Below are 19,302 nucleotides of genomic sequence, written 5' to 3'. Positions count from 1 at the left end.
CAGTCAGGAAACAAAAATTAGTGGAGCCAGCCAATATGTCCTGTCCATCCCATCATCCTTTAATCTCCAGCATTTTGCCAGAGGGAACATTTTACCTTCAACATGGGGACCACACCCTCCCTTGCTAGAGCCTTCCAGTCCTACAGCCACTGCTTGGGAGATGACCACCCCAGTCAGAGGGCAGCCTGGGAAGACATCAAATTCTGCATCGTTGATCCCAGCTGGCAGGGGTGCCCAGGGCCCTGTGAGTCAGCATCAGTGACCCCTGCCCATCTTTGAGCCCAAAGAGCTCAAGGTGTAAATTATCCTCAGTGAGGATAGCGGTGGGTGGAGGGGAGCATTGAATAATTTTCAACCATTTGAAGATAGTTGGTTTGATAGTAGGCTCCTGGAGTGTGTCTTAGCTAGTGACTGCCCTACCGGAAACGCAGTGTAGGAAGAAGGCTTTAGCCACACAGTACCATGATGCTGTTAAAATACATTGATAGATTGGTTGATTCATATAGCCCATATGTGATCTTTAGGTGTTACATATATATGTTTGGTTCAAATTGTTGAAGTAATCTGTTTGGTTCAGAGACTGAAAACTGGCCCCTGCAAGCCAAACCCAGCCCCCAGGTATGTTTCATTTGTGACTTTTGTTCCTTGAGGAGATTTAGTCATCAACATGGACCAAGGAATAAGGAGATTTCATATAAAAATTCTAGATGTCTGACTTTCTCTTTAACAAAAGGAAAAAACCTGGCAGTGCTGCACCCACTTTCCAGCATGGCAGCAGTCCTTGGAAATGAGAAGTGACGGCCCTGGGTAGAAAAGTTGTGCTTACCACAGTCACGTACAGTCCCCTTCCTCCGATGGCAAGCCTTGCTCCTGTAGGCAATTAACTTTGTACCCAGAAGGCTGTTTAGAGTGGAGATTTATTTTTTTATCAAAAGATGCCAAAAGCATGATCCTTCGCAGTTGGAAACTCATCCATTCCTTCAGTAAATACTTGAGCCCTTCTCTGCGCCAAACACAGAGCTAGGTCCTGCGTAACACAGTGCCGGGGGTGGGGGTGGGGAGCAGGTGGGAAGGGTACACCAGATGCGTCCCTGCTTTCTCTGAATGTACATGTCTCTTAGTGTACACATTCACAGGTATTTAAGAACTTGCCCCTTCTTCCTTTTCCTGGCTCTAATGCAGCTGAGGTGGAATTGTCTGTTGCTCTCCTTCTCAGCTACAAACTCACCTGTCCAGTGACGTAAGTTGGAGGTCATTTCTTCACCCCCACAGACATCTTGCACACTGGAAACTGTGGCGTTTCTAAATAATGTAGTAGACAAGATTAATGGTCCAGGTTCCCAGTTTATAGATGATGAAATAGAATTAGGGAACTAAGGCCATCTCATTCACAGTGTCATTTAAGGTACATTTTACAATTCAGTAGGTCACTGGGAGGCAGTTGAATCATTCTGCATCACCACTAGACAGGATCCGTGGTGATCTCAATAAATGAGTAAGGAGTTCTTCAGAATTCAGGGACCAAAAGCACCAGAGCATCCTGTTTACTTATACCACCAGCATCTGATTGAGCAGTGGTGGGATTCAAAGATTTATCTTTCTCTTTCGCTCTTCCACTTTTTCTATTTATTTTACTGGCATCTTTTTCTTCCTTTTAACACTGAGGCTCCGCTGGGTAGGAGATGAGTTTCTGCTGTCATAACATGAATATATAATGAAGCCAGAACCAAAGACAAGCCCTTTTGTTAAGGAACCCCTATCATCAAAAGCCCTAATTGGAAGCTGATTGTTTTTATTTATTTTTGTAGGTTTTACATGACACCTGGAGACCATTTAAAATGTTACTTGGCGGTGAGAGCTCTGTGTTTAAAAATAATGCTCACCCGGTGCCAAATCACTTTAGAGTCGGGTACAAATATTGAGACAAAACCCCAGCTGTTATTGCTTTGGCTGCTAATTTGAGGTGTCAAATGAGAGCCCGACTGCTATACGTCAGTGAATAAGGCCCCTTGTGAGGTCATTATGTTTTCTAACAGTTGAGAGTAATGGGCTAATCAGTGCGGCATCAGTTGTTTTCATTATATGCACACACAATGGTTATGAGCTTTAATTTAAACGGTCCGCAGGGAGATGAAGGAAGTCAGTGATAGGCAGCACCCAGGATAGTCCAGGAGAGCAGGTACAATAAGCAAGATAGCTTCTCACCCTCATCCCTCTTCTCTCTCCCTCCATCTTTCATTCCTCCTGCCCCACCTGCCCTCAGAGACTCATTGTCTGCTCCTAGCAGACCAAGGATGAACTTTGCTCAAGGAGCAGGACTGGATTCTTGGTTCTTCAGGGTGCTCTGAAAAATCTCTATCAGCCAATCCAACAGTCAGGGTGACTTTTGGCAACACTTAGACTTGTCAGCCAAGCCTGAGCCTTGGAAAGTGTTGAGCCATGATTCTCCTCTCTTCTCTGTAACCTCTGGGCTTCCCAAGTGGCGTTAGTGGTAAAGAACACACCTGCCAATGCAGGAGACACAGGTTTGATCCCTGGGTCGGAAAGATCCCCTGGAGAAGAAAATGGCAACCCACTCCAGTATTCTTGCGTGGAGCATCCCATGGACAGAGGAGCCTAGCAAGATATGGTCCATAGGATCGCAAAGAGTCAGACACAACTGAAGCAACTTAGCATGCATGCACACACACACACTCAAGCCCCTACTACTGTCTTCCTTGGACCAGAGGAGGGTTAGGCGATGCTGTTGCTATGAGCAGACTTGACAGCAAGTCAAACACCAGGGTCCCTGCCACATTGAAGCCAGGAAGGACTGAGTTTACCACTAACACGTGTGATTCATCTCCTCCTCCGGACAGAAGGGGAAATTGGATGGCTGATGTCTGTCAAAGACAATCCTGTAAGAGGCAGTTTTGTGTAATGATGAAAAATACAGTCTGGTCTGGTGTGACACTTTCTTGGATTTGAATATTGGCTCCACAACTGCATACTTACATTATCGGGCAGAGTTCATTGATCTTTTTGGGATCCAAAATGGAAATGGCAAGAGTATCTCAGATTGTTGGGAGAATTAAATGAGATAATGTGTGCACATAGCAGAAACATGATCAGTAACATCAGTATTGTTGTTATTATGGACATCTTTATTGAAAGATCTTTGTAAGCTCACCTCAAAGCAATATTCCTTACTAGTCCAGCTCATTGGAGGAAAGCAGAACGTTCATGGGAGAACCTGTAACATCAATTTAGATTTCTCAAACGATGTGTTATTTTATAATAGTCTTCTTGATTTCTGGAATTTCCCAGAGCCTCCAGCCAAATCAGAGCAGTGGATAGCTGGGGGAGAAAGGCGAGTTCAGACTTGATAGGAGGAAAACAGTTAAGGAGCTTCATCCAAAAATGACTGAGCCTGGAACTTCCCTGGTGGCCTGGTGGTGAAGACTCTGCGCTTCCAATACAGGGGACTTGGCTTCAATCCCTAGTCATGGAACAGAGATCACACATGCCATGGGACACAGCCCAAAAAACAAATGAAAAACAAACTGAAAACAAAGAAACAAACAAAATGGTTGAGTCAGTGCAGTTGGAGGGGGACCCTAGGCTGGAGGGAGAGGCTTGGGAATGCCTCTGTCAACCTCTGTAGGCCCCGTGTGTGCTCCCCCAGGGCCACGTTCACAGAGTGCCTCCTGCACACAAGCTAATGGGCTGAGCTAGCCAGCACTTCTCACACCCAGGACCCAGGAGCCTGCGGCAGGGCCTCGTCATCAGCAGTAGGCACTATGATTGATTCGTGGTGCCATAATGGCTCAGTCAACACCCACCAAGCCAGACCAGGACGAGGCAGTCCCGCTTTGACATATGAACCAAAGAGGAGAGCAGACACATGGAGGATCTAAAGCGGCCTCAGTTTCACCCCTCTCTCCTTGCCTCTCCAGAAAGAGGAGAGAAAGATGTGAGCCCCCCAGACCCTCCTTTTGTGGCCCACGTGCTACTGGAGCCCCTCTGTGCTCTTGATGCCCCGTGCCAGCTGTTCAGATGTTTCTGCACGGGGTCCTGCCACGATGTTTGCGCTCAGCTGCTCTTTAGGAAATGACTGGGCCTGCTTGTGCCTGCCCCTGTGAGTTCAATGTAGGCCCTGTGAGTAGTAGTCATATCTTCCGGGCTTAGAGTGCTGGCTGCTGGGCTCCCACGTTAGTAAGTACAAGTCAGGGAATCTCAAGGGTCACTTAAAAAAGACGTCCTGTGGCCATAGTTATGGCTGCTGCTGGCCCACCAAAATTCTTCTGCCTAGGGATCCTTAAGGAGTACGTGCATAGATACTGAGTCACTTCAGTTGTCTGACTCTTTACGACCCTGTGGACCATAGCCCACCAGGCTCCTCTGTCCCTAGATTCTCCAGCAAGAATACTGGAGTTGGTTGCCATGCCCTCCTCCAGGGGATCTTCCAAACCCGAGTCTCCTGTGGCTCCTGCAGTGCAGCTGGATTCCTTACTGGTGAGCCACCAGAGAAGCCCTTCCTTAAGGAGGGAGCCACCTTCTTTATCTAGACTTAGGAAGTCAACCTGCCCCGAGACAGGAGATGAATGAACAAAGCTACCAAGAGGGTCTGTCGGACTCTAGGAGTCTGGATCGCCTGTGCAGAGGGGAAGAGGAGGGGTTCCAGGAGCACCCCAGAAAGCTTGGTGCTTACTGTGGATGCCTGATCCTGCAATTATGTGGTACATGCTTGCAGATAATCTTGCTGCATTAGAGCCAATTACATAGTATTATGGACACACAACACGCAGATTACACCCAGAGCCAGGAAAGCACAGCTTGATAAAGCAATGGCCTAATCGGAGGAGACAGAGGGAAATGTCAGCCGTATTAAGAAATTGCCAGGGTGGCATGGCTGCAGCTGGACTGAGCTCCTCCGGATCAAAGATCGCTATCTTACGTGATGCCGGAAGAGCCACACTTTAGCACCCAGCAGAGACCAGTGGGGAACCAGGGGCAGAAATCAAGTAGGACCTCTCCAAGAGTGATCACAGCCACCTCCATTGAGGGCTGCATACTATTTCAGAACTTGGACTTCCTCCTAAACAGGAAGAGGCCCAGCACCCTCATGCTGTCTACATGTGAGGCCTTTGGGCCCACGGTGGCCAGATGCTGCCCTCCACATTCAGGTCAAGGCTCTGTCCTTAGCCTTTTCCCTTGTTCACTGGTTCTACAACTGGAGCTTATATAAGAATACTCCTGGTCATTGAAACACACAAAGCTGGGCCTTCCCCAGAGTTTCTGATTCAGGAGGCTGGGGCAGGGCCTGAAAATATGCATCTCTAACAAGTTCCCAGGTGATGCTACAAGTCCAGGGGCCACACTGGGAGAACCACTGTCCAGGTTCATTGCACGCCCACCCAGAAGTGGATTTCCCCACCCTGTCTCTTGAAAAAGGTCTTCTCCTAGGCTCTGATTCCATCACAGCATTGCAGGTTCTGGGAGCATCGCGACCCAGCTTCCAGGTAGGATCATGGGGCAGGAGGGAGAAGCAAAGATTCTAGGGTGAGGCTGCCTGCTTTTGTTTGCTTTTGTTTTTGCTTGAAGAGATGCAGCACCAGAAACCAACTCTAGTGGCGCCATTTTTTTTTTTAACAGCTGCACTGGGTCTTAGTTGCAGCACTCAAGATCTTTGATCTTCATCGTGGGGTACAGGACCTTTAATTGCACATGCAACCTCTTAGTTGCACATGTGGTATCTAGTTCCCTGACCAGGGATTGAACTCACGCCCCCTGCATTGGGAGCAAGGGAGTCTTAGCCACTGAACCACCTAGACTCCCTGCTTTTGAATCCCAGCCCTACCATTTGCCACTGGACTTTTGCCACTACCATTTGCCATTTGGACTTTCCTACCTCTGTTTTATAGTTTTTGTTTTTAAGACCTGAAAAGCATTGACCTCACCCTCTCTTCCCATCAAGCAGTTATGTGACACCCTACATATCACAGCTAGTCTTTGGCGAAGGCAGGACCAGAAGTGCCCAGTTCTCAAGCAGCCAGAGGGCAGCAAGCATGGTTTATAAAAAGCCAATTAGTAAATATTTTAGGCTTTCAGGCCATATGGTCTCTGTCAAAACTAAGTTGCTGTAGAGTGAGTAAACAAATGGGTAGAACTGTATTTACAAAGACAGGTTGCATTAGATGGGCCTGTAGGTAGTAATTCACCACCCCCTGGAACAGACCAGTGTGCGTACCCACCGCTTCATACACGCATCGCAACTTGGAGCCCCTGTGCTGCTGCAGTGTCCCAGTGTCTAGCTGAGGAGCCCAGGGGATGCAAGCTCTGTGCGGGCGTGTTGTGCTGGTTGCTCGGTCATACCCTACGCTGTGCAGCCCTGTGGATTGTAGCCCACCAGGCTCCTCTGTCAGTGGGATTCTCTAGACAAGAACACTGGAGTGGATTGCCACTCCAGGGGATCTTCCCCTCCAGGGGATCGTCCCCACGCGGGGATCAAACCTGTGTCCCTGACGTCTCCTGCATTGTCAGGTGGGTTCTTTACCACTAGCACAACCTGTACTATAGGGCTTCCCTGGAGGCTCAGTGGTAAAGAAGCCATCTGCCAATGCAGGAGACCCAAGTTCTATCCCTGGGTCAGGAATTCCCCTGGAGAAGAGAATGGCACCCACTTGAGTATTCTTGCTTCGAAAATCCCACGGACAGGGGAGCCTGGCAGGGTACAATCCATGGGTTTGCATCGAGTCAGACACGACTTACTGGCTAACCAACAATAATAGAAGCAGTAGTAAGTGTGCAAATCTCCTAGTGACCTGGGGAAAAGTTTTGTTTTTTTTTTTTAAATCTTTATTGAATTTGGTACCATACTGATAGTGTTTTATGTTTTGATTTTTTGCCCATGAGGCATGTGGGATGTTAGCTCCCCAAGCAGGGCTCAAACTCACACTCCCTGCCTTGGAAGGTGAAGTCTTAACTACTGGTCTGCCAGGGAAGTCCCTGGAAAAAATGTTTAATGCTCCCTTTCTAGTTCTCACAAGCAAGAGAGATCCATTGGTAGAAGGAGCATTGTCCAAACAGGTGACGTTAGTGTGGCATAGGTGCTCCAACTGTGACAAAACAGAAGAGAGGCTAGAGAGAACACAGTTAAATCTCAATAGAAATGCTGTGTATGTAGGGCTTGGCAAGTAAGGGCTTTATAAGAGAGAAATGGGAGTTGGATGGACCAGCTGTCTTTTAAATCCAATGGAGGGAAATTGCCTTATTTCTGGTTCACACTGTAATACCCACTCAGTTTGTCATGATGTGAAAGGGGGAGACCGGGACAGTCCTGAAGTTTCATAGAATTGATGTGATCCTGCACTTGAGCTTGAAACCTGACACAAAATGAATTGACAGCATTTACCTGGAGATGGGAGTGGCTCCCCACTCCAGTATTCTTACCTGGAGAATCCCATGGACAAAGGAGCCTGGCAGGCTATAGTCCATGGGGTCACAAGAGTCAGACATGACTGAACAACTAACACCTGGAGAAAAATTTCCAACTGGGGCAACTTAGGGTAAAGCATATTTTCTCAATAAGAACAGAGCAGTGAGGTTAAACTACATTCTAGAACTAGTAATACTCTTCCAGGAGATGGAAGTAAATAAGATGAGGTTGATGAGGTCACCACAGGTTAAGTTTGGGCAATCATGTAATGGGGGTGCAGGTGGGTCCTTGTCAGATCAAACCATTTATTTTTTCTATGGTTAACTTTCACGAAGGTTTCTAGAATAGGAGGTGATAGTAGACTTGTGCAGTGAATTCTAGCTTTGGGTCCCTAAGGGGACATGGCAGAGACTGTCTTTGCTGGAGAAGCAAACTAGCTCTGAAAACAGAAGGCAGTGGGAAAGTTGGGAGAAATTGTGATGTAAAGAAGAAATAGTCCTGAATCCTCTTGGAGCTTGTTGCTGTGCTGGGCAAGTCTCTTATCTCGTGTAGCCTCAAATTGCTCATTGGTAAGATGGGAATAGTAATTTCAACTGCAGAGTGCTTTAAGTACCAAATAAGATGAATGTGAAAATACATAGTAAACCATAAAAGACCAAACAAACACAGGTTACCAAAAACGTGAAAGTCGCTCAGTTGTGTCTGACTCTTTGCGACCCCATGGTCCATGGAATTCTCCAGGCCAGAATACTGGAGTGGGCAGCTTTTCCCTTCCTCCAGGGGATCTTCCCAACCCAGGGACTGAACCCAGGTCTCCCACATTGCAGGCAGATTCTTTACTAATTGAGCCACAAGGGAAGCCCAAGAATACTAGAATGGGTAGCCTATCCCTTCTCCAACAGATCTTCCCAACCCAGGAATCACACCGGGGTCTCCTGCACTGTAGGTGGATTCTTTACCAATTGAGCTATCAGGGAATCCCAGGCTACAAAAATAATAGCTAATAGTTACTGATTATTGCCTACGAGCCAGTGTGCTAACTAGTATGCTTTCCATGCCCAGTTTCAAGGTCATGGCAGCTAGCTGGATAGTGTCCCTTCAAAAGTGTCCTGTGTTCTCATCCCAGGAACTTATGTGCCAAAAGGAACTTGGAAAATATGGCCAAGAATCCTGAGATGGGGAGGTTATCTTGGATTATCCTGTCAGGCTCTAAATGTCATCAGACAGGTCCTCTTAAGAGGGAGGCAGCACATTGCAGTGAACAGTAGGAGGTATGACAACAGAAGCAAGAGGGTGGAGTGATACAAGGAAGGAACCACGAGCCAAGGAATAGAAATCCGCCTGCAATGCAGGAGATCCTGGTTTGATTCTTGGGTCAGGAAGATACCCTGGAGAAGGGATAGGCTACCCACTCCAGTATTCTGGCCTGGAGAATTCCATGGACTGTATAGTCTTTGGGGTCGCAAAGAGTCAGACATGACTGAGCAACTTTCACTTTCACAGGCTGCAAAAGACAAGGAAATGAATTCTCCTCAAAGCCCTCCAGAAGAAACACAGTCCCGTGAACCCATTTCAGACTTCTGATCTCTAGACTGTATGAGATAAGTCTGTGTTGCTTTAAACCATATAAAGTGTGGTAATCTGTTACAACAGCAATAGACAATGAAGACGGGCATCATTTCTGGAGTCAAATTCTGATACCACCACTTGCTTCATCCTTGACATGGAGATGATAGAAAGTGCCTGCCTCATCCGGTGGTTGTAGGAATTAAGTGAGATGGTGCAAGTAGAACCCACAACTCGATACCTGCCTGGCCTACAATAAGCTCTCGGTTAATGTTGGCAATTATTAGAACCATCTCCTTGAACCACCAACAAAGCTCTATGAGATCAATGCTGCTAGTTTCCACATGTTAAACAGGAGGAAACCTAGTAAGATTAAGGAAATTTATTCATGGTTGCACAGCCTGTAAGTAGGAGAGTCAGAATCTTAACAAAGGCTTTGCCTTTGAGGCCATGCTCACTCACTCTTGGGCTCCCCAGGTGGCACAGTGGTAAAGAATCCATCTGCCAATGCAGGAGACACGAGTTCGATCCCTGGGTCAGGAAGATCCCCTGGAGGAGGAAATGGAAACCCATTACAGTATTCTTGTCTGAAAAATCCCAAGAGCAGAGGAGCCTGGTGGGCTACAGTCCATGGGGTCACAAAGAGTCGGACACAACTGAGCGACTGAGCACACACACACACCTACTCTGCTCCTCTGCATCAGGGTTATGATAACCCCTCCTTCATCAAATGCCAGCTGCTGAACCTGGAGCACAAGAACCAGATAGTGCTTTCTGCGTGGGCAAAACCCACCAAGATTGGAAATCAAATAAATCTGGGCTTATTAGGGAAAAAGAAACTGTAGCTTCCATGGAGAACAGCGTCCAAGAGGTTACCAACCCTCTGAGGTCCCTGGGCCAGCAAATCATGGAAGTCTGAATACTGTGTTTGGTCATTTTGGTTCTGGAATAATTGCTATTATCATAAATGTTTTATTGCCCTCATTACTGCTCACATTTAAATATCAGTGTAGTAATACATTAATAAGTCATCACTGCCGGACGCCTGCCGGATGCTGTTACAATCCAAGTCCTGTGTATAACTGCACTGTATATTCAGCTAAATTAGGGCTGGCTGTGAACTCAGTCTGATGTCGAGGGGCTGGGCATGTTTGGAAGGCAGCCTCTTTTCTGCAAAGGCTTCTTGAGCTCTTTGCTTTTGAGAGATAAGGGGGACACAGATTTTTGTCTGATTAGTGAGTCAACAATTCTAATTAGGTCTCCCCCAGGTGTGGAGCCTAGACCTCTGGGATGGATAGAAGAGAGATGAAGGCATTGCTTCCACCCTGGAGGCATTCCTAATCTCCTGGAGAGGGGGTGGGGTAGGGAGCATGAGCCTCACTCCTGGGAAGCTCTCTGTCAAGGCAGGACGGCCTGGTCTGATGGGAGTGATAAGTTCTTGCACCCTATCTGATGACGTATTCTGAACACTTCCTGGGTGGATGAAGACAGGATGGATTCACACACACCCCCACCCCTACCCCCCACACACACACATCTATAGAAAAGATAAGCCACATACAACAGAATAGGTTCAAGTTCATAAAATGCCAAGTGTCAGAATTGATGCATTAATGAATTCCCTGAGTGGGTAGAAGCTGGCAATGTAAATTTGGTTGGTTCCACTTTATCATACCATATGCCTAAAAGAATGCCAGACATGGAGTTGGTGCAGAAGAAATACTGGGGGAGAGAGGGAAAAGTATTAGGTTCTGTGCCTGTGTGTAAACAGATTTCCTTTCGGTCTTATTGGCCAAAGGCCTTGAGAAATAGCCTGGGTCGAAGGGGATGTGGTTCCTGGAGTCCTGCTGTGGACTAGGGTCCCCAGGGGAGAAGGCATCTGTGTAGACCCCTTCAGTGGGGTGGGTGTAGGGGCCTCTGTGTGCAGTGCAGGATAAAGCTTTGTTTATATTCCCTTGGGCGCTGGGGTTGGGTAAGGGGAACGGGAATGACCAGCACAGGGCTAGGTTCTCTCCACCAAAATCTGTTAAATGGTAGCCTCCACCTACCAAGCACATACTGTCTGCTAAGCCTTTTACCAGCCTGTGAGGTAGGCACCATTGCCTGCCCACTTCTGCCAGTGAAGAATCTATGGCTAAGTGATGGTGATAATCTGGCCGAGACCACACAACTAGGGTATATGTGACTCAATTTGAACCATGTATGGACAAGAGCTTGGACTGTGGTAACGCGAAAATGTTAGAGGGTATTCTAAGAGTAAGATAACGTATTCATCAAGAGCCAAGGGGAAAAGAAGTCCGCTTAACCAGTGAAGGCTTTCCAGGGAATGCTCCTTCCTGGGCCAGTGGGGTCCTATGAGAGCAAAAGAGGAGTGGGACTGATGAGAGGGGGTATCTGATGTGACCTTGAAGAGTCCAGGAGCAAGTGGCCATCACCAAGGAGTATACTGTGGGTTGGATCCAACTCCTGCTCCTGGGGATCCAGAGTGAGGTAGGTGTGGGTCAGAGAGCTGAGAACTAGGTCCAGTCTTGCCACAGATGGTGGCTTCTGTCTGCGTAGCCACTGAACTCACCGACCCAGGAAGGCCCTCCTTCTCCATCATGTTTCCACCTCCAGCCAAGTGGTGGCTTCCTTGGCTGCCATACTTCCTTGTGATGGTGGTGGTTTAGTTAAGTTGTGTCTGACTCTTTGCAACCCCATGGACTGTAACTCACCAGACTCCTCTGTCCATGAGATTTCCAGGCAAGAATACTGGAATGGGTTGCCGTTTCCTTTGCCATGCTTCCCTGGGCTCCCGTAGTAGGACCTTCTAGAAAGGTAAGCCTTGGATTATAGTTATCTATATCCTGATTTCATTCTATTTCATTTTGGTCCATTGATGGAGCTCACATCCCTTTCTTCCCTTTTCCCCCATGCACCAAGATACCAGAGGAGTTCCCATCCATGGCCGTGGGGAGTCGCAAGAGAGAGACTTAATCCCTGTCCCCACAGAGCTCACAGACTCACTTAGGATGTGCTTGAAGAGTCAGAAGATACCTGGAAACTACTCATAAAATAACCTCTCCACATAGTATCCTGTGAGGGAGTGTGTGTAATGGGCAGAGCAAGGAGTTTGGAGCAAGAGAGTGCAGGGTTCACTCTTGCACTGTTGGTGGGAATGTAAATTGATGCAGCCACTATGGAGAGCAGTGTGGAGATTCCTTTAAAAACTGGGACTAAAGTTACCATTAACCCAACAATCCCACTCTGAGCATATGCCCTGAGAAAACCATAATTGAAAAAAACATATGTACCCGCAGTGTTCATTGCAGCACCATTTACAATCGCTACGGTGTGGAAGTAACCTAGATGGCCACTGACAGATGAGTGGATAAAGAAGCCACGGTACAAATATACAGTGGGGTGTTACTCAGCCATAAAAAGAAACATATTTAAGTCAGTTTTAATGAGGTGGATGAACCTAGAGCCTATTATACAGAGTGAAATAAGTCAGAAAGAAAAATAAACATCGTGTATTAACATATATATGGAATCTAGAAAGACGGTATTGATGAGCCTATTTGCAGGGCAGCAGTGGAGACACAGACATAGAGAAGAGACTTGGACACCGTGGGGCAAGGAGAGGGTGGGACAAATTTAGAGAGTAACATATATGTTACCATATGTAAAATAGACAGCCAGTGGGAATTTGCTCTGTGAGGCAGGGAGCTCAAACCCAGTGCTCTGTGTCAACCTGGAGGGGTGGGATGGAGTAGGAGGTGGGAGGGAGGTTCAAGAGAGAGGAGACTATGTAAACCTATGGCTGATTCACGTTGCTATATGGTAGAAGCTAACACTACATTGTAAAGCAATTATCCTCCAATTACAAATAATTTTTTAAAAAAACAGTGCTGGGGTTCAAATCAGCTGTGTATCCTTGGAAGCATGATTTTACTTCTCTGAGGCTCAGCACCCCCATCTGTAATGCAAGGATAAAGGCTGCCCTGTGGGGTTATGTGTAACTGAGCAAGGTGTTGGGTATCTGTTTCCTTCTCTCTGAAATGAGGACAATATTTAATTGGTGTTGTGTTATAGTTGTGGGAATTAGTGACATTGTAATGAAACACTCACAATAGGATTTCATAAGGGCAGCCCTATTGCTCCAGGTAGTAAGTAGCAAGAGGGCAGCAGAGGGGAGGAGGGATCCACCTTGAAAAAGGAATCTCTTCTCATCTATGAGATTCTCTTCTAATCTGGAGACCCATCCACTGGTCTCCAGCTGCTTGACCCATGGCTGCTGAGGGGTGGTCCCTCTTGCAGTCATATCCATCCCTCCCCCACTGTCCATAAGCATCCTGGCACCCCCCACGATGCTCCTTTGCTGACGTGTTTCTCCTCTCTGTCTGCAGCACCCTCAACAACAACAACATCAGCCGCATCCTGGTCACCAGCTTCAACCACATGCCGAGGATTCGAACCTTGTGAGTAGAGGCCCCTGCTTCCTCCCCAGCTGCTCCCACCCTAGGAGGCCCATGGGGCGCACTCCTGGCTGCTTGTAAAACCTCACCCTTGGTTCCTCCCTCGGCTATGGACTAAGTGGTGTGTTAGTGTTGGAGGGAGGGGTCATGAAGCTGTGCATGCTTCTGCACCACCTTCTTGCTCTGGGCCGGCTCATTTCTCTTCATCCTGGGAATCTTCCTCGACTGGGGAAATCTTTGTGTTTTCTCACTGGTTGGAAAAGTTTGTTAGTGTTATGTTGTCATTAGAATAGGGATGTGATAGTTCATCATTTGTTTAGCTCCTGTCCTGTACTGTTGGCAGTTCTACTGTATTGTCAAGGGTTACAGTTGTTTTCCCCTCTGGGACCAGCGGGGGCTTCCCAGATGGCTCAGTGGCAAAGAACCTGCTTGTCAATTTAGGAGACACAGGAGACATGGATTCCATTCCTAGGTCGGAAGATCCCCTGGAGGAGGAAATGGCAAGCCACTGCAGTATTCTTGCCTGGAGAATCCCATGGACAGAGAGCTACAGTTAGGAAGTCTTATCTCCTCCTTCACCCCATCCTCCTAGTCCCCACCCACCATGCTTTCCTGCTCCATGGATGATATTCTGGTATCGGAATGCAGTTACTCAGTTCTTTATCTGTAATGAGTTGGGTGGGCTCAAGCCCTCCAAAGTGTGTACTCAAGAAGCCAATCTCTGCTTAACAGCCCATACAGAGAACATGTCTAGTGCCTTTATTGCCTGGGAAGGTCCCCTCACTGAGCCAGAAACTGTTTTGTAAGTTTCTCTGCAACTGGACTCTGCTGATCTGTAAAAGAGATTGGTACTTGATGCTTTTCTTGTGTTGATGGACCCTCAGTGGAATTTACATCACAGTAGTAGGGGAGAGTCAGCCCTGAGAGCAAAGTGCCTGGCACTTAGTGAACAACAGGTATTTATAGTTAAATTATTATTATTATGATCATTGTCATACTATTTATCTAGAAATCTGGATTAAAAATACCAAGCATCCAGCTTATCTATGGCCCCTGAGCAGCACTGGATCCGGGGAGATATGAAACTCATTAGAGCAGTGGTTTCCAAAATGGGGGTCCCTAGACCAGTAATGTCAGCATCACCTGGAACTTGTTGAAAAGCAAGATCTCAGGTCCCACCTCAGACCCGTGGAGTCAGGATCTTTGGGGAGAGCAGTGTCTGTTTTTAACAAACTCTCCAGGAGATCTTGATACTGATAAGGTTGGAGAACCCCCGCGTTAGTGAGAAAGCGACCTTGTCTCAGGTAAGAATGAAGTAAAGATCAATGAAGCAGTTGATGAGGAGCTGATATAACACTCAGAAGGACACAGAGTTGGGAGCCAGGCAGTGCACACATGCGTGCTGAGTCGCTTCAGTCATGTCCAACTCTTTGCAGCCCTGCCGGGCTCCTCTGTCCATGGAATTCTACAGGCAAGAATACTGGAGTGGGTTGCCATGCAGTCCTCCAGGGGATCTTCCCGACCAGGGATCGAATCAGTGTCTCTTGCATCTCCTGCATTCCTTGAAGCTAGTGCCACCTGGGAACCCGGGGAGTCAGGCGGACCTGAGGTCACTGCGAGCTCTGCACTGTTTCTGGGCAAGCGGCTTTGTCTCTGTGCTCCTCACAGACAGTGAATTGATAGGTGCTTGCTTCAAAGTTGATGTGAGAATGGAATGTAATGACAGGTGAGGTTGCCTGGTCATGGTGTCCAGGCAACAAATACTAGCTAGTACTCAGTTCAGTCGCTCAGTCGTGTCCGACTCTTTGTGACCCCATGAACTACAGCACACCAGGCCTCCATGTCCATCACCAACTCCGGGAGTCCACCCAAACCCATGTCCATTGTGTCGGTGATGCCATCCAACCATCTCATCCTCCGTCATCCCCTTTTCCTCCTGCCCTCAATCTTTCCCAGCATCAGGGTCTTTTCCAGTGAGTCAGCTCTTTGCATCAGATGGCCAAAGTATTGGAGTTTCAGCTTCAACATCAGTCCTTTCAATGAACACCCAGGACTGATCTCCTTTAGGATGGACTGGTTGGATCTCCTTGCAGTCCAAGGGACTCTCAAGAGTCTTCTCCAACACCACAGTTGTTCAAAAGCATCAATTCTTCTACGCTCAGCCCTCTTTATAGTTCAGTTCTCACATCCATACATGACTACTGGAAAAACCATACCCTTGACTAGATGGACCTTTGTTGGCAAAGTAATGTCTCTGCTTTTTAATATGCTATCTAGATTGGTCATAACTTTCCTTCCAAGGAGTAAGCATCTTTTAATTTCATGGCTGCACACTGTTTATAATAGCCAGGACATGGAAGCAACCTAGATGCCTGTCAGCAGACAAATGAATAAGAAAGCTGTGGTACATATACACAATGGAATATTACTCAGCCATTAAAAAGAATACATTTGAATCAGTTCTAATGAGTTGGATAAAACTGGAGCCCATTATAAGAGTGAAGTAAGCCAGAAGGATAAAAACCAATACAGTGTACTATCGCATATATATGGAATTTAGAAAGATGGTAACAATAACCCTATATGCAAGACAGAAAAAGAGACACAGATGTATAGAACAGACTTTTGGACTCTATGGGAGAAGGCAAGGGTGGGATGATCTGAGAGAACAGCATCGAAACATGTATATTATCAAGTGTGAAACAGATCACCAGTCCAGGGTGGATGCATGAGACAAGTGCTCAGAGCTGGTGCATTGGGATGACCCAGAGGGATGGGATGGGGAGGGAGGTGGGAGGGGGGTTCAGGATGGGGGACACATGTAAATCCATGGCTGATTCATGTCAATGTATGGCAAAAAACACTACAATATTGTAAAGTAATTAGCCTCCAACTAATAAAAATAATTGGGGAAAAAAAATTTCATGGCTGCAGTCACCATCTGCAGTGATTTTGGAGCCCAAAAAAATAAAGTCTGTCACTGTTTCCACTGTTTCCCCATCTATTTGCCATGAAGTGATGGGTCCGGATGCCATGATCTTGAATGTTGAGTTTTAAGCCAACTTTTCACTCTCCTCTTTCACTTTCAAGAGGTTCTTTAGTTCTTCACTTTCTGCCATAAGGGTGCTATCATCTGCATATCTGAGGTTATTGATATTTCTCCTGCCAATCTTGATTACAGCTTGTGCTTCCTCCAGCCCAGCATTTCTCATGATGTGCTCTGCATGTAAGTTAAATAATCAGGTGACAATATACAGCCTTGACGTACTCCTTTCCCTATTTGGAACCAGTCTGTTGTTCCATGTCCAGTTCTAACTGTTGCTTCCTGAGACTGCAGACAGGTTTCTCAAGAGGCAGGTAAAGTGGTCTGGTATTCCCATCTCTTTCAGAATTTTCCACAGTTTATTGTGATCCACACAGTCAAAGGCTTTGGCATAGTCAATAAAGGAGAAATAGATGTTTTTCTGGAACTCTCTTTCTTTTTCAATGATCCAGTGGATGTTGGCAATTTGATCTTTGGTTCCTCTGCCTTTTCTAAAACCAGCTTGAATATCTGGAAGTTCACGGTTCATGTATTGCTGAAGCCTGGCTTGGAGAATTTTGAGCATTACTTTACTAGTGTGTGAGATGAGTGTAATTGTGTGGTAGTTTGAGCATTCTTTGGCATTGCCTTTCTTAGGGATTGGAATGAACACTGACCTTTTAGTATTGGGTTAGCCAAAAAGTTCATTCAAGTTTTTCCATACCATCTTACGGAAACTCCACATGAATTTTTGGCCACCCAATATGAAGGGGGCTCCAATTTCAGGTTCCATCATGGTGCCCTGATTCTTCCTTTGATCCCTCCTGGGATGGCAGAATTCAGTCAAGAAAATCTATCCTCTTCCTTCCCTTTTAAAAGGGGATGATGCTGGAGAAACCACAGGGTCTTCAAAGGCCTCTTCAGAGTCCACAGCAAACCATGAGTGGGCCGCGCATGGAGCGTGGCCTGGGGCTCCCGGCCGGGAAGCCGGAAGTGAGCCTTGGAGTGCATCTTCCCAGACAGTGGGTTGAGTAGAAGAAATATGGCTTTCAGCTGCAGAAACCAGCAGCCCAGCTCCTGTGGGCTGCTTCTCTGAGATTTCCACTCCCACTCCTGTTACTTTCGGTGGGAAAGTATCAGTATCAGAGCTGGGAGGGGGTCCCTGGGAGGCAGGGCAGATGGCCAGGTCTGGATCTTGGGCGCTCTGTGTGGGTGTTGTAGCTGCTAGGGAGGAGGGCAGGAGAGTTTCTTCGGCTTGATTCATACTTCCCTGTGTTCTTGAACACTCATCTGATGAGCTCAGATCAATCAATCAATCTCATCTGTTCTCTTTGCTCCCTGCCTGCTGCCATCTTCTCTTTAGTTTAATTTCAGAGATGGCTCTGTAGAGAACTCCCCAGAGAACCAAACTGACTAATCCCCCTTCACTGTAATTAAAGCGTGGTGGGGATGGGGAGGGGGGTGTGCTGGTGGTGAAGAAGGAGGGAAGAGGGGAGAGGAAGGAAGTCAGAAATGGGATTTCTAAAGGAAAGCTTTTATATTGAATTCAGAAAGCCACATTTTATAGAAAATGAACACTGACCCTCTCTAAAAGGATTTGCTGGAAATTTAATTTAGTGTCTGTGGCTAAAAGGCACCTTCTACAAATTGGCATTTGTATTCATTCACCTTATCTCCTGTAAAGGTGGTTTTGCCAACATGCAATATGGTGTTTCCATTAGCAAAAGACCACAGAGCAACTGGCAGGAACCATCTAGCTGCCTTGATGCTCTGGTGGATAAGAGGTGATAACCTTGCACAGGCAGGACCTTGGGTTGAGAAGAGCCTGAAGTCTGGAGCCAGTCTCCGTACAGTAAGAATAATAACAGCAAATATGTCTTCAGTAGTTTATGGTATCCCAGATTGAGCACTAAGCACTTTTGTTTTTTAATCTTCTGGCCACACTGCATGGCATGCGGGATCTTAGTTGCCTGACCAGGGATTAAACCCACACCTCCTGCATTAGCAGCGTGGAGTCTTAACCACTGGACCACCAGGGAAGTCCCGTAAGCATTTTTCATAGATCATTTTGACCTCACAACAGCTCTAGGAAGAAGTCACCGTTAATATCCCCATTTTATAGATGATAACACTTTAGTCATATCTGACTCTTTGCGACCCTTTGGACTGTAGCCCACCAGGCTTCTCTGTCCATGGGATTCTCCAGGCAGAAATACTGGAGTGGGCTGCCACACCCTCCTCCAGGGGATCTTCCCAACTGAGGAATCAAACCTGTGTCTCTTATGTCTCCTGCATTGGCAGGCAGGTTCTTTACCACTAGCATCACCTGGGAAGCCTGGTAACACTGAGAACCAGGGTTAAATCATGGCCCACGGTCAAAGTCAAAAAAGCACAGAGCCCATGTCAGATTCCGACACTTTGACCTCAGAAGCTGAGCTCTTCTCAGAAGCTGACCTCCTAGAGCTGAGCTCTAGGAACAAAAGCAGAAGGGCATCAGGGGAGCTGAGAAAGGGGAGACCTGAGCTTCCACATGGCTGAAGGGCCACAGGAGGCCACTCTCCCCTATATCATCCCTATCACAAAAGTTACTGAAAGTAATCAAAATCATTTCTTTTCTCACTCAAGAAAATTAAGAATACTCCTGGCCATGTCTGGGCTCAAGTTTCAAGATCATTATGATTATTTTTTCTTTTAATATTAGTTTTTGGGATGATATTGCTCAATTTGATCTCCCAAACATGAAATAAAAGGCAACTTGAAAGACTCAGCTCAGCACAGCTCTCTAGGCAGGTAAAATTCCAAGAGGGGAGGCCTGAGCCCGTCCATGGCCCTGGGCTTTT

The 19,302-nt window shown here is 46.9% G+C and overlaps 1 protein-coding gene across 2 annotated transcripts in view; it reads left to right on the top strand.

Moving 5' to 3' along the window:
* Positions 1 to 19,302, top strand: part of SLIT3 (slit guidance ligand 3) — a 717,262-nt gene that overhangs the window by 526,384 nt on the left and 171,576 nt on the right. For both annotated transcript variants that reach the window (XM_043488926.1, XM_043488927.1), the window contains exon 7: positions 13,372 to 13,443. In XM_043488926.1, coding sequence (XP_043344861.1) covers positions 13,372 to 13,443 — 72 coding nt within the window. The remainder of the gene's footprint in view (positions 1 to 13,371; positions 13,444 to 19,302) is intronic.

The sequence above is a fragment of the Cervus canadensis genome, chromosome 16, assembly GCF_019320065.1.
Source record: "Cervus canadensis isolate Bull #8, Minnesota chromosome 16, ASM1932006v1, whole genome shotgun sequence".
Classification (NCBI taxonomy): Eukaryota; Metazoa; Chordata; class Mammalia; order Artiodactyla; family Cervidae; genus Cervus; species Cervus canadensis.
This window is presented reverse-complemented; position numbering and strand designations above follow the sequence as displayed.